The 16,678-nt window shown below is 36.0% G+C and overlaps 1 protein-coding gene across 1 annotated transcript; it reads right to left on the bottom strand.

Annotated features, from left to right (window-relative positions):
- Positions 1-10,115: 10,115 nt before the first annotated feature.
- Positions 10,116-15,095, bottom strand: LOC144436619 (uncharacterized). The gene is made up of 6 exons (XM_078125445.1): positions 14,803-15,095; positions 12,981-14,212; positions 12,525-12,603; positions 11,858-12,162; positions 11,150-11,272; positions 10,116-10,805 (listed from the first exon to the last, which is right to left on the bottom strand). The coding sequence occupies exons 1-6, from the start codon at positions 14,915-14,917 to the stop codon at positions 10,761-10,763; spliced, it is 1,899 nt and encodes a 632-aa protein (XP_077981571.1). The 5' UTR covers positions 14,918-15,095; the 3' UTR covers positions 10,116-10,760.
- Between the last annotated feature and the right edge of the window lie 1,583 nt (positions 15,096-16,678).

Genomic DNA, 16,678 nt, shown 5'->3' with positions numbered 1-16,678 from the left:
CTTGAAAAAGAAGAATCAGGATTTTACTGTATATGGAAATAACTCTAAAGTAGTTATCAAGTGTTACTAGAATTTACATTATGGATAATTAAATCAAAGTTTCTAAGTTGACATCAACATGTACGAATATCCTACAAGTTTATCAGATTCTATTTGATTTTTAATGAGTAATGGTATCAAAACACCAATGTAGATTTCTTAGTAGTACTAGTAATTTTTTTTAAGTTCAGAATTTCTTTGTCTGTAAGTTAAATTAAATTAAATTAAATCATAAATGTGATTGCTACCTAATATGGCAGTCATTTACACATGATTTTTTGTGTGAAAAAAAAAATATATATAGTATGATGTGATAGTTTTTATTTCATGGTGATAAACATTGTACCTATTATGTTATCCATTTCTTAATCTTGCAGTTCAGTGTCAGTTAGAGAAGAATACAGTTTCTGGTACCAAGCGATCACATGCTGATAGTGAAGGGGGTTATGAAACCGACGTGTCAGCAAGCAGCTGTAGTACAAGTAGAAGAGCTACATGTAGTCTAGGTAGTGGTTCTGAGAAGACAAGGTCAGTATTGACCTCACTGAGTCAGACCAGTGACTATCACCCACCCTCTCTCACCAATGATAATGAAGAAACTCATTATCAGACTTATGGATATTGGCTTTAATGTAGTATGGATGACATGCAGAATGTAGGTTGCAGTCAATATTTGTTGTACAAGAAAATAGTTAACAGAGAAAGGGAAATATTAGGACTCATTAAGTTCAGATATCTACATCATTATTTCACATAGGAATCATACATTTGTACCAGACTGTAACGGTTACAGTGGCTTTCCTATAATCTACACTCCACATATGACATGGTTTGCAATGTGTGGACTGGTGATTTTAGGGGACCTATGTGATTGTGTCTAAGTCTTCAAATATTGCCATTATTGGTCTAGTTTTCCTGTACAGTATCGTTACCTTCATTCACACATGGTTAAGTTAGAAACTACTTTGACATCCATCTAATATTGAAACTAGTGTATAGTGCTGTAAGAAAATTGCAAATATGTTCAAATCTGTTAAGTTTCACCACAGTGACAGAGGAACTTTGGTTTCACTGACTCTAAACATATACCATAGTTGACACACAAGATATTGATAGAAGGTGTTAGGTGGTTTTAAACACTGTTTGAAAATTTCACACTCCTTCACAAACTTGTGTATTGAGATTTTATTAATGACAGTCGGTATAGTTGTGCAATTATTGAGAACTGATATAATATTTGTTTAAATTTAATACTTTTTCTCCCAACTTGTATTTAGCTGTGTACAAATACCCCCAAGGAGAAAGAGTTCCAGTGTTTTTATTTAATGTTTGTGTACATTGCATTTCTGTGATCACAACCATTAATCATATATGCAAATTATTGTGTAATAGAGGGCGGTAGACACAGTCTCCCCTCTCTCCTCATTGGCTAACTCATATTTTTGAAAATTACTTGCCCACATCATATAGTTCAGTCATGGGGGTACCTGAAAACTCTGACCATTCTAGTAAATTATTGGTTAATTGACTGAAAAATTATATAATGTAATTAAAATGCACTATTTTCCTAATTAGGAAAGATGCCCTTTTAGATGAGAAAATACAAATGATTCAATCAAAGTAAACCAAGTCTTTGTGCATGTTATCAGACAATAGGTATTACACCAAGTGTGAACAATAATGATCAACATTATTGGCTTGTAGTAGTTTTAGACAACAATGGAAGTTGAAGCTATTAGTGTTGTCTGACAGTCTTATCATGTCGTCCTTTGTTATGGAGCTGGAATGGTCACTGTCTATGTTTCAACAGATTAGTGCTAAAATTTTGTAAGAAATGAACTGACATTTTGTCACCAGTTTGAAGAATTCCTGACATGGTGGTTACAAGTGTTACAATTTAAATCTGACACCATTTGCAAGACCATAATGTACTTGGTAAAAAGTGTCAAGTTTTCCTGGTGAGATAACCTTTTCTGATATTTTTGTCACTAGTGTGCTAATCTAATGTGTTGTCATATTTTTGCATTTCAGATCCATTGATTTACCAGTAGTAAAAAAAACCAAAAGTCTGAGTGTAACAGTTTTCATCAGCTCACCAGTCGGGGAACTCTTCTGCTATAAATTAAGTCGGAAGACACAGTTGAAAGCCATCTGTAAAGAGTACTGTCTGCGAACCGGATACAAACTACATGCTTTGAGGTTTATGTATGAAGGTGAACTAGTTTTTTATGAACACAGTGCAGAGTATTATGGAATGAAAGATGGTGATATTATTGATGTTTACTTCCAAGTTCCAGCCAAAAGTGAAAACGTTGATAATACACAATAATGAAACCTGCCTAGCCACTGTTCTTGCATAGAAGATTTGTTTTGCATTCCAACCCAAAATATGTCTAGGCAGTTTTCTTTGCATATGTTTGTCTTACGTTCGGGCCAAGTAATGACTAGACAATATCAAGAAGACTTGTTTTGCCCTCCAATAAGAATCAATTGATCTCACTAGATGATGATCTTTACATAAATTATATTGCCCTCCAATAGATATCAATCAATCTTACTAGATGTTCTTTACATCAGCAAATTGTTCTGCTCTCCAATACAAACCAAAGAATCTCAAAAAACAACCAACAACTCATCCAATTTAAATCTACACCTAGTCTACAATATATTGTATTTCTATTATTTTAGTTAGTTTTCTAGAAGAGCCACGTGACTTTTTTCCAATTCTTAGAAACCTACTCTTTTCATTCAGTTTTCTGAACAAATAACGAGATGCGATAGTTTTGTGTAGTCATAGTAACAATGACACAAAAATGGTACATTGCCGAATTATTCAAATTTTGAAATGGGGAGGGGGCAATAATTTCTTTACTGATAAACTAAGGATAAGGAGCTCGGAAAAAAAAAACAATTACATGAAAATTCTCACATAAGACTTTTATGAAATTTTATTAAATTAACCATACATGTCAATCATACAAATATAAAATGATTCATAAACCAGGAAGTGTAATATCCAAGTTATTTATAATTTGTACATTTTGTAGTATTTGTTTGTGATTCATTCACAGATTAATTTAGTGTAACATGTGTGATTTATGATAAGTATTGTTACTGTACATCCAGATTATAGCTTGACAATAATTGAAGTTGTACATTCTGTGATGTACAAAGACCACTGCCATGACAAAGCATAGTGCAATCAAATCACTTTTCAGACTGACTTGACTGATGTTGTCCCCCACGAGGGAGCTTTTAAAAGGGCCTCCCCACGACAAAAAGTCTTTCACTCTAACAACTTTTCAGCAGATAAACTTCAGAGTTACTGTAACTGTATTATTTTTTGTTTGTATTTTGATCATGTTAGTTTTTTATGAATTACCAATACTTTATCTGTCCTCTTTATATTTCAATTTGCAAATTTCAAGAAATTGTAAATAGTATTATCGAGCAGTTGTTGTAGAAAAATACAAGGTATGGTGAAAAACATGTGTTGAGTGTGTATTTAATGATTTTGAAACAAATCTGTGTGCATTGGCCAGAACTGTTACTTTTTTAGAACTCCTCCCAGGCTAATTTCTAAGCAACCCTACCTCTATACATGGACTGACTGACGGATGGGCCTACACATGGTTAGTCTAATCCCTATCTCAATCATCTCCACCATATATTCAAATGGATTTCTCTTAGTTTATGCTATTGTAACCAACAGGCCTTTCCAAAATTTGTCTTGGTGGCGCTTTACTTCCTGTCTGTGTGTGTGTACCATGGGGGTATACATGGTATAGGTAACTCGGTTAATCATAGAGCACTGCTGCTTTCCTCATTGTCTGAACAATACAAAAAACATCCCTGATATACACTTCTACAGAATACCAAGGGACAAAGCTCTTAAGAAATGGTACTATGAGGTGATGATACCCCTAATTTGAGCAAGGGTGCTGTATTCCTGTTTGCAGTCTGGAATGGCCTATTACAACTGCCTGTCAGTGTGTGATGGATTACTACTGACATGCACTGTCCACCCTTTCCCCAGCAGGAGATTTAGTCTGTTTGACTACACATGGGGAGAGAGAGAGAGAGAGAGAGAGAGAGAGAGAGAGAGAGAGAGAGAGAGAGAGAGAGAGAGAGAGAGAGAGAGAGAGAGAGAGATAGATAGATAGATAGAGAGATACATACAGTAACTAGACAAACACATAGTGGTAGTTGGTTCTTACAGTATGTCTTTTCTTGAACCAACTACATATGTATGTTCATTACAAAACCTAAAAGTCTAAAAAATAGCTGATTATTAGTAGCCTGCGATTCTACAATAAGCCAGGCACACATGGTGCCGGAAAAAACCCACAGCTTGTGTTTTACCAGTATATATGCATTGTTTCACATTGTGACACGCCATCTAATGTGACCAAGGTAACAATGAAACTATCAATTAAGGTTATAGACCACGATAAAGCTAGAAAAAATTACAAAATTAACTTTTTGGGGGGAAATGACTACCAACCATTTGAGCTATCATTGTATGCAACCCAAATAAATGTAGCACTTCTCAATCTTGAGATATGGGAAGGAATAAAAAACCAAAACAAATGCACATGGCTTTACAACCATTTGCACACTTTATTATAATATAACGGAAAGTGTCAAGTACTAGGCAGCTCATTAGCATACATTTGACGAAATGTGTCAAGTACTTGGCTACTCATTTACATAAACTTGCTGATACAGTACAGTCTCAGACCAGTAAAAGAATTGCTATGGTCATGGGGTCTGGGGTACAGTGTACCACAAGTATGAATAACAAGAGGACGTCCTTCCAGTGTCAAAAAAGAGTTGCCCAATAATGTAATGAGCGAGCTAAAAAAATGAATAAAGAGAATGAATTAGAGTTGCTGTCTCTCTCTCTCTCTCTCTCTCTCTCTCTCTCTCTCTCTCTTACTCAGTCTTTTCAAGATATTGCTTATAACCGATTGTCTACTCAAAACTATTTAAATGGTGAAAACATTTCTCAATTTTAATGAAATTTTACTGTGCATAAAGGAATGTATTACAATAGGTGTCAAAATGCAAGTGAAAGTCAGCTTTGTTACAGTTTAGCACAGATGGTCTTTGCGAAGTCTTCCAAAACCCAAAGGCATCCTACAACAAAAAATGGTGGAAAGGTGTAGATAGTACCACATCATCACAATTTTAAACAAAAAAGGGAAAAAAGTATTTATCAGCTGATTTATCAGCAACGCATCGATCCTCTGGGGAATCCATTTTCGCTATCTAGGCGAAGTAATGTAATGATTCATAGCCTAGATTTACAAAACATACTCGCCCTTGTGGTACAGTAGTGGTGATTATGTTTCAGCGAGTGAAGTCAAAACCCACGATTTGGAAGTTATCTTTTCGTGAACCACATGCATAGCTATTTTGTAATAAAAAAATCAACTCACCACTCGTATCTCTCCCGTTATCTAGTAATCTATCTGTTAGACCTCGGATGTTCTTCCGTTACAATTACGACGCACGACCTAACATCGCTATCGAGGATGTTCGGGCAAGCCCTCACTGCAAACTTCGTTCGCTTATATGTTATAGTAACTTATACGAAAGAAAGCCCGAACGTCTAGCAGCAAGACTAGTTATCTAGTACAGGTCAACAGATCGTTTCCATGTAAACATATACCGTCCCGTGTTGTTCATCGACACTACTTCACTTAGGTGACACTAAATAAAATGTCACAGAAACGAACAACGTGGTACATTATCATTCCCAGTTATTGAATTTTTGGGTACATGTCCTAAAAAATCTACGATATTCAATGTACAGATGTTCCATCGGTATACGCGGTACGTCAGTATCGAACGCTAAGTCCGCCCCCCCCCCTTCCCTTCGTAGCACGTAGTACGCGTCATCACTCTACAGTCTTCGACCTTCCAAATGCGAAGTCGTCGTATACGCGTAGTAGAGCGAAGCTGTCGGATAACTATCCCTCTTGAAAACTATGTACTCGCTTATTTCATTTTCTTTTGATTGAGTTCATTACCAACCACAAATTGACACGAGGTGGTTTCGTCTTCTTTCTAAACACGGCCCGTGCTCACTGAAGCCCCCGCGTGGTGCCGTGTCATCTCCGACTATTTTTGCTTTTGTAAAAAAAAAATTAACATGCCGAAGAGCTAGAGACATGAGAGAGCTATATTGCTAGACATGTCTAACAGTTTTCGTTTTGCATTGACGTTGAAGCGATGTTTTGAATCATAGACCCTCCACCCATGGTTGAATGTACTGTGTATGCTGTATCCAGATGAACCGGCGCTGGTAGACACAACAAATTCAACAATGGCAACATATCAAATTACAACAATAGTGGTGCGTCTTTTGACGTTGATTTCGACACAGATACATGTTATGTATCAAAATAAAAACAATCGACTCTGAGTAAGATGCTTCAAAGCAAAACATAGTACATCAACAATCGCGACCGGACTATACATTGTTACTCCAAGAAAATACCATCATACTAAAGATGTTTTATGAAGCTAACTAGATTCTTTATTAGTTAAAACACCACTTTCAAAGCATTTGGTATATTTTCCGTCGTTTCATGTTGAACGGGAACCCAGGGAACATTTACTCTCTAACCGGAAACCACTACGTTTATTTTACATAAAACCTGAGACCGCTAAAACGTAGCTTGACACTCTGCTTTCCATAAAAGGAAGTAGGCTCCGCCCTCAATTTGTTCGCAAACATATGCAAATGAGGAAGTTAATTTTTAACCCGAATAGCCAAAATCGCATGTCGAATAGTGGGCGTTGGCTACCTTTGAACTGACAGATTTCATATTTTTTGGCCAATAGAATGGTCATAACATGGAAAAAAACAAATTTTCGAAGGTGATAAAGGATGTGACACTTACAACTTTTCTGTAAGGAATGTGTTAAACGTTTTTTGTTTGTTTCAACTCAAACACACGTTTTTGTCATTTTCTCAAGTTTACATTTTGTAAAGAATTGCGTTACTTTGTGGAAATTAGCAACCTCAAAGAGTACCCGACAATAACAAACACAGTAGGATCTTATTCACCACGTCAGTGGCTCCAAAACCGTGTCTCAGATTTTTGATTGCGTCTTTTGTTCGAAAGTAAGACGGATTTAGATGAGACATACATGGTTTATTTGGACACTATTTATTATTATTTATATATCTTCGTTACAAAAACAGATAGGAAAAATCTGAGACACGGTTTTGTAGCCACTGACGTGGTGATAAACACTGTGCGTCGTTTTCTATTGTTGGTCGAAATTTGAAGGAGCTAATTTTTGTTGAACCAAACATGCAAATTATCACGTATGTAGAGGTCACGTGATCTGAAGTACATAAAACCAAATTTTACTAATTTCATTGTAAAGAGTGGATCAAGAGCTTTCAGAAAATGTATAGTTATGGATGTGTATAATCATTACTTTCTTAACTGCAAACCAATATCAGCAAGGGACATTGAACGTGGTCTATAACCTTAAGTGATGAATGACATGCTACACATGTTCCCAAGGAATTATTTCATTCAAAAACCTCAAACACTATGATCAGTAATCAGTGATCAGTAACTGACCAATGAGTTTCTTTCCAGTTTCTTTTCATTCATGTGCAAAGTTCTTTCATATAGTATATTATTGTTTATATAAAGTGATACAGTTGAGACTGCTGTCTCTTCTTGGTGTAGGTGTTCAGATTATGTTCTCACAACATGACAGCTCATTTCTAAAATGAACACGACAAATTGTATCCCATGCTCTACTTCACTAAAGGCTTACAGTTATAGCTCTTGACATTTCAGCAATGGGAAGAAAGTTGCCTTAATTTGTTTGTAAATTTAAAGGTTGAATAATGTACATAGTAAGAAAAGAAATTGTAATTACAAAGTCAACTTTGAATGATAATGAATCTTGCAATAGCAATGTGTCAGCTTGAACTCAGCTTATTGTTTTGTTTCAACACCCTGACATGTGTGAAATGTACAGCTGAAGTACAGCATTGTGACCCAATATAATATAATTGACACATGTTGAGATGTAACATATTGTACTGTGTCATACTTTGTCAACAGTATATATGTAAAGATCCCACCACACTTCTAACCCCAGCCCAAACCATGGCAAATGTTAAGAAATATTGAAAACCTTTCTTAACTGTATCCCAAACATTGCAAATGCAATGAACAATTCATAACATTTTCTATCCATAGACACTCCACCACAGAGCCCCCACCCCCACCCCACCACCAATGTTGGTGGGAGGGTCTACGATCTATCAGTACAGTTGTTGGTGACTCTCCAGTAGTCTATACTATGTATACTGTAAGAGCACTGTCCATCAGTAACTCTAACCTATTCCAAACACTGTATCTGTAAAGATCAATTCATCAAATTTCTAATTCTACTCCACCATAGACAGTCTATGACTCCACCCACTGCTTTTTTTGTAATTTTTTCATCAAATTTCTTACCCTAGCTTTTTCATGCATAAAACCTATCCTGACATATGGTCTGTGGTTTCAGCTTTTTGGGGGATAGATTCTACAATTCTCTTGTAATTTATTGTTTCTGATTCTACATATGTGAATATAGTAATCATATTTGTGATTTCTCTCCACATTACCAAACTGAGAATAAACATATCACCACAATGTTCTTGCATTAGTTAGAGTTGTTTGCAAACACTGGCTATTTACTCAGTGAAATATGTACTTTGCAAGGCTGACAGTGACTGCAATGCATTCATAGACTAGCTCTCTTCTTCCCCTCGAGATTAAGAAACATTGCACATAGTTAGATAATATTTCCCAATATATTATTTCTCAGTTCAGCTGTGGAAATTATGACTGACATAAGGGGTCTTGTCACTACTAGTCAAAGATGAGTACTGACAAAACTCTTACATTAGTATATTTTCAATAGTGGTTTGTGTATGTAAGCAAGGAATATACTTTCACAAAAACAATAACGTTTCCATCAAATCTTCTTGCCCTGAGAGAACACAAAACACAGCCATAATATGGAATAAGTATAGTGTCATTTATTATCAAATGTACCCCTACATCTACTAGATTCTGTTAACAACAACAAAATGTAACTCCTGACTGATTTCACTCAAATTATTTACATTGTTCTACAAAAATCAACGATATCACAAATACTTTCCACAAAATCTGACTTGTTCATTCCATTATCGTACTATTCTGCTTTAATAGTTTATGTACAGATTGTTGAAATATACCATAGGAAGCAGTTGGTTAGGCCTTCTTTCTACAGCTCTGTAAAACTTATATATTAGTCATGGCCAACATTTTGTGTCACTATAACGTATAGTCATGGCAAACATTTTGTGTCACCATAACATATATCTTTTATCTAAACTATATTTCATGCAAATCATATGTGAACAACAGATGTTTTTTTTTTTTAATTAAAAAATTCTAGTGACTTGAGTGTCTATTACATGTAATAGATAAATATATAGATGATATTAAAGGTGCTTGTCAAATTTTTGACAGCGAATACACATGTACCTCTCTACAGTATAGTGTCATTGTTGATGTAATTTGAGATGACCTCTGTAGAATAATGTTAGTTATGTGTCTAACTTCATCAAATTCAACTGTCTCCTTTTCACACTGCATGTATAATAAACACATGACAACTAGGGGTGAATTCAGACATGAGGGCCGAGATCACGATAAAAGTGGTTTCAGATCCGTTAGCTAGAATATCCATGTCACTGGTATAGTAATTATACTAGCTCTCATAGTAGACAAGAGTTAGTGCAGCACAGTTCCTGTGACATGGACATTCTAGGGCAGCACAGTGCCTGTGACATGGACATTCTATCTAACAGATTACAACCCATTTTTATCCTGAACTCAGCCCTAGTGTTCATCATGACCACAGTATATTGAGTCTCAATAGAGCTATGCTAGTCCTAGGACAGGTGACCATGAAGGTAGTTTTAGCTATGGTATCATTGGAGGTTGTTTCTCTGTAGTGTGTAAAACTAGTTCATGTAAAAACCAGTGATAGATGTTACAAATTATGTCTTCTTTACAGTGTACTGGTATTGATTCAGAATTACACACTCATCCATAACCAGAAAACCCATACAGTGAAATCTGATGTTAAACACACTTGAATGACAACAAGTACTTGAAGCAGGCAGTATTATCTTATCCAAACCTGGCTGGACCGGGATAGGCTGACACAGAGGGCAGTGTCACGGATCACTACATCTAATCACAGTCCTATGTGCTTAGTTTCAAGTACCCATGCTCAACCAACAACACAACAAATCGGTGGAAATTTGCTGTGCAAAAATGAGAAAAGCTGTGAATTTGGGTAATACATTATCATTCCACTTGTAAAGGAATAACCATCTTGAATTTGGCGACATTCAGATTTGTTTGCTCAAAAGTGCACTGCTTTCTGGGGTCAGTCATTTTGGTTCAGAAATTTTCTTACAGCATTTCCTACGACTCTTTGGAATGCTCTTTGAGTGTGAACAAAAGACTGATCTTATGGAACTGGGACAACAGCTTGATCACCCTGGCTGCCAGACACGCATTGTTATTGATCACAAAAGCTGACATGAGAGGGCAGTATTCATTGAAATCTCCACAGCTGAGAGGGCAGTATTCATTGAAAGCACCACAGCTGCTTAACCTTAGAAGTCTGCCTTACAATCCTGGCATAATATATGCAATATTTTCCAATACAGAGATCTGTTGAGGAAAAAAGATCAAGATTACAACACTTTAGTTTTTTTTCATGAAATGTGGTCTTTAAAAAAGGACTTTTTCATCAATACGAATAAGTATGATAGAAAACATACTATAATCTCTAATGTCAAAATTACAAAGCAGAAATCTCCTGCATTTGAAAAACAGTATACTTCTAGTTTTCACTTTTCCTAACAATATGTATATCATTTTATAGCAACTTTTTATCAATCACTTAGAAAATTCAAAAATTCTACAAATGCAGCTGGACCTCAAACAATGCCATTATTATTTAGGGAGACAGTGTGTTGTGATATTGACACTACTAGTGTCTGTATATCACTAACCTGTGTGTTGTGCGGACAGCCATCCAGTTCTTTGACTTGAGATGTTAGACACAGCAATGGCCCCAGTGCGCACAGTGTAGAATCCAGTAATACTGACAGACTACCATGAACTTCAATATTACCCTACAATCAAGAGTACAAATATGATTTAATAATTTCACATGTTCATTTTTGAAAATATGCATACTTATACACATATTCAGACATTGCAAACATGAATTAACATGTCAAATATACAAATACAAGGAGTAAAGTTTGTTGCATCAAGGGTTTGGCGCCTTCAATGACCAGTTTAGTCTGTGACAATACCATGACAAGTACTACACCAAGAGAGCAAATGAAGACATGGAACTGTGAACAGATGTATTTGAACACTGTAAGGTACCTTGAACCCCTTCAGTTGTCCCATTATAAATTATACTGAACTTCACCATAAAGAGTCATACATCTGGATCTCACAAAAGCTCGGATGTCTTGGAGTCTATAGTCAAGAAACCATGTAAACTATGCACACCACAATCCCCTATGACAAACCTTCTCCATACAAAGACAGTGACATCAACAAGTATTTTCAGATGGTGCTACGAGGCCATCCACTGTAGGCTAATCAACTCAAAGATATAAGTTGATAGGTCAGATATTTAGACCCAACAGTGCAATGACTTCAAGCTAGAATTTAGAAAGGCAAATCATTTAGAGTTCATATACCTGGTGTTCTTGCAGTCTATGACCAACAAGACTGAGAGATTCTCCTAGTAGTTTGAGATATGCTGCTACATCAATGGGTTCAGTGTTAGGATCACTACATCTCAATGGACTGGACGACTTTCTGATTGGACTTCCTGGTTTCTGTTTAGCAGCTTTCTCTTTCAACTCTTGTTTATTCTTGGACAAATTAGGCACATTCTTGTGTTTTGTCTTCTGTGCTTTTTGCTTCCTTTTCCATTTGCCTTTCTCTTTCTCTGATAACTGTTGCCAGATAGCACCAAGCTTCTTACTTATTGTAGAAAAATCTAAAGAAAAATTACCATGTGTTGAATTTATCTGCAACATTATTGAAGGGGACACAAGCTGAGTCTATACCTTTTGAGAGTAACTGTTGCTACACATTTAAGAGTATGTACAATAATATTCTACATACTGAATCATATTTGACTTGCAATTAAGTGAACTTAAACCAGGTATAAAGATATAACTTACAACTTGCATGATACAACAACTTAACCATTGCCTGGGTTATCAGCTACAAGTTTGGATCTATAGTGATTACATCACAACATGTATACTGACAATGACTTACCTATGCCTGAATTATCAGCTACCAGTTTAGATCTGTAGAGATTACATCACAACATGTATGCTGACAATGACTTACCTATGCCTGGGTTATCAGCTACAAGTTTGGATCTATAATGATTACACCACAACATGTATGCTGACAACGGCTTCTTACTCTGTTGACACAAAAGATACAGATGTATAAAGTTGACAGGAAACATAATGGACATACATATTTACCAAATGTAAAATTAACCCTTTCATTCCTAGAGACGACATTGGAATAAATAGAAACTTGATTGTAAGAACATTTTCTAAAATTTAAGAATATTACTTCATTGGGAAGTAATATTTCTTGAATTCTGGTCGAAATAAAGTTGATCTTTTTCCAAAAATTACAGAGAAACAAGAATTTTTGTTCAAAAATTTTGGCGGGAAAGTTTCTAGTCCTGAAAGGGTTAAACTATATTCAATCATTACCATAGATTTATTTCCACATGTAGATTATTTCAGAAGCATACAAATGTAGTATCAAATCCATAAACAAACTTACTTTTTCTTTCTTGTCCTTCTTCCCTTTTTTATCTCCTTTCTTGGAGTCCTTTTTTTCTTTCCTTTCCTTTGGCTTAGATGGTTTCTTCTTTTTCTCCACAGTTTGTGCAATAGATGTATCTACTACATGCTCCGTTCCAGGACCAGACATTGTTATCATATGTTGGTTTACATCCTCTCCACTCTGTGATAAGACTGCTCTCTGACTTTCAACTCCAACAGGGTGAAGCTCATGTTCAGTAACATTAAATTTGATTTTCATTCTATCCTTACTTTTATCTTTTGATTTTTCTTTCTTCTCTTTTTTCTCTTTTTCTTTTTTATCTTTCTTTTGTTTCTTTTTCTTTTCTTTGTGTGGTTTTTCATCAATGACAAGACTAGGTCCTTCAAAGTCTGGAATTGCACTCAGTTCACTTAAATCAGTGTGACCCTTCTTTCGTTTTTTCTTTGGTGGTTTTTCTACCACCTCTGGTAATAGTTCCATTTGCATTTCAAAAGTCTGTCTCTCTTCCAACTCACTATGTTTTTTCTTTTTCTTTTTACTTTTCTTGGGGTCAATGATACCCAGTTCCATTTCAGACATACTACTTTGCTGACTTCCATCAGATTGAAAAGTCAATTTTGTTTTCACACTTTCTTTTTCTTTCTTCTTTTTTTTCTTTTTTTCTTTTTCTCCACTAGGTGGCATCTCAGCCTCTGGAGAACTGATTTCATAGAATGGTTCATTTTTTTCTTTTTCTTTTGGCGATAGAATCAACTTTAGTTTTATTCCACTGTCTTTAGTTGGGCTTTCTGGATAACTCTCAAAGGGCAATGGTATATTTTTCTTACTCTTTTTGGAAGAACTTCTGTGTTTAGTCTCTGGTAATGTTTCTGTTGTCTGGTATGTTGGCAAACTTGTCATGGTGTCACTAGATTTCTTTTTTTTTTCTTTAGACTTTTTACTGCTTCCTTTCTCTTCCCTCTCTTTCCCAATACTGATTTTTAACTCTGGGATTGGTTTATGTTGATACAGTGAAAATATTTCTTCTTCCTTATTTTTCCCTTTCTTGTCTTTCTTTTCCAAGGATCGTCCCTGTTCAGAATAATGTGGCATCTCAAAAGTGATTTCTTCCTCTGCTTCCAGGAGTTTTGCTGATTTCTTTCTCACTCTTGAAGGTCTGTTCAAGCTTTGATCATAGGATGGCCAATCTGAATTCTCATCACTAGATTCCATTGATACACTACCAAAACCTACGAAGTACCACAAACAGTTATATTCAATTTCAAATGTTGTAAAATGCTACCGGTTGATATATATACAAAAAGAACCTATTGAAAAGAACTCAACAATGTGTGTTGCATGCAACGACTGTGATTTCAAAGTCGACTGGAAACTCAGACCACCCTTGTTTGGTGATCTGAGGTCAAACATACTATAGCTGTGTGCAATGCCACTAGCAACATGGAACCCATATGATTGCTTACTTAGAAAACTTGGAAATCCTGAAGCTACCTAAGCAGATCAGTTATAGCACATTTTATTCTAAAACTGACTTTTCCATCTCAAAAGGTGTAGACCTGTAATCTTACGTATGAGGATAATTAATTATCACAAATTTCCCTATCTTTACACCCACATCCCCTCTCCCTGCCGAGACAATGTTCTCGAGAAAACTTACGGACACAAGGTATATTGGAGTACTACCCGCGGTCATCATGGCACTGTCTCGGTATGAACATGGATGTATTATTAGTGAGATCCCAGTAATACATACATGGTATGAAATATCATCATTGACATCAATGCAATGTACTACAATACTAATAACAATGCAACTTACTGCTAACGGACTCGGTTGCTTTCTTGGCTCGTTTTGATGATTTCCTTGGAGTAAACTCTTCCTCTTCGAAATCATAGTCTGTAGAAGGACGTTTCCTCTTGCTCTGTCGACTCATGGTGCAAGCATACGGTAACAGACAGCGAAGTCTGGCTGGTGTATTGATTCGATTCACAACAAACAGTGCAAAATATGTCAACGTTTCAGCTCCGTCTCCTGTGGTGTAAAAAGAATGCAAAGATACTTGTGTTGGCGAATATATATAGCACGCGGTGATTTTCCGGCATTTAAGGTCCTCTAAAACTATTTGAACCACAATTATACATATGCCGATGGCAGAGTTGCAGTTTTTGGTCCAGATATGAAACACAGAACAATCACAACATTTCCGCCATTTTTTATTCAATGTGAGAGAATCGTCGATGAGGGCGCACAACATAAAAAAGGCGCCTTGATTTGAACACAGGTACAGACACAGTATATGTACAGACTTCAGGCGTGACAGACTAGGAGGCCGAGTCTAGTGCGGTAAGCGGTATCAGTTGCCGGCCCTACTGCCACCACCCGCGATACTTCTCGTCGCTGAACATTTCATTTCTCATGTGCACACAACCACCACTCAAAAAAGTCTACGTAGCGGCATATACGTGTAAGCGATAAGCTGATCCATTACATTTTTTTACAAAGGCTGTGTTGTCTCAAACAAAAACCACTCCTGTAATTCTTTTTTCCATTTTTTGAAGAAAAAAATTAGATTTTGACCCGAACCCAGAAAAGCTACTTGAACACTTGAAAGCATTATCTAGGGGAGTGTACACTTTTAACCTCCAGGGGTGTCCAGAGGATCTCCGGTTGGGGGGGGGGGGGGGGGTTAACAATGAAATTTTCAGAACGAAAAATAATATTCATATTTCATTAGGGGGATATTAAGAGAATACGCCCCCACCATGACTAGAACATTTTACTGAAATGAAATGAGTCACGACTCTCTGATTTCTCTACCTTACTTTATCTCAATACAAGTAGCTAAGAATTCACCACCACTGCCATCGTGTAATTCATATTTACTAGATGAACTGTCACTGTCGCTGTCACTGTCACTGTCACTATCACTCATTGTCAATTATTCCAATCACATTATTGTCTGTGTCACTACTGGTACTATCTGTTGGAGTTGTTTGTATGTGAACAGCAGCAATGATTTGTGTTATCTCTTTGTCTATTTGTTCGATTGCCTCCTATGATGTCATGCATTTATTTAAAAAAAAATGACTCGCCACTAAAGACTGTTGCAGTTATTACTCTTCTGCTGTTATCCACACTGTCTCTTTTCTCTCAATTCCATGCAGTTGGTTGGGACACTTTACAGTGAACAGGAGTGTTTTACACAATGAAACTGTCCACAATCTTGTTGACCATCTATGAAATAATTTATACATTTTTTAACAAGGGGATCACCGAAAAAATTCATTACTTTGATGAAAAATACCCCTCCGAAGTTAAAAAAATATACACTCCCTTAGCTTACATATATGTAAAATGAAAATACCTCTATCATGTAAAATGAAAATACCCCTATCATGTATTCTGTCCCTTGTATGCTTGTATATTTTCAAACAACGTTTAAACAACACTTTAAAATCCGATATACATTAATATTCAGCGACCTTTGTGTAACCATGGACACTGTCTATGGTGTAACAAGCTGGTTATACTTTACTTCACGATCATCTGTGTGCCAGTCTACCATTTGTGACTGGACTTCACATAATAAGTCATTATTCAAACTCAATCTGACGTAGAAATACAGCTAGATTTCCTTTATTACCTCTTCTTCCTTAGCATATTGTCAAGTTTTTTTAACAAATTACTTTGTCGT

This window comes from Glandiceps talaboti, chromosome 6 (genome assembly GCF_964340395.1).
Source record: "Glandiceps talaboti chromosome 6, keGlaTala1.1, whole genome shotgun sequence".
NCBI lineage: Eukaryota > Metazoa > Hemichordata > Enteropneusta > Spengelidae > Glandiceps > Glandiceps talaboti.
This window is presented reverse-complemented; position numbering and strand designations above follow the sequence as displayed.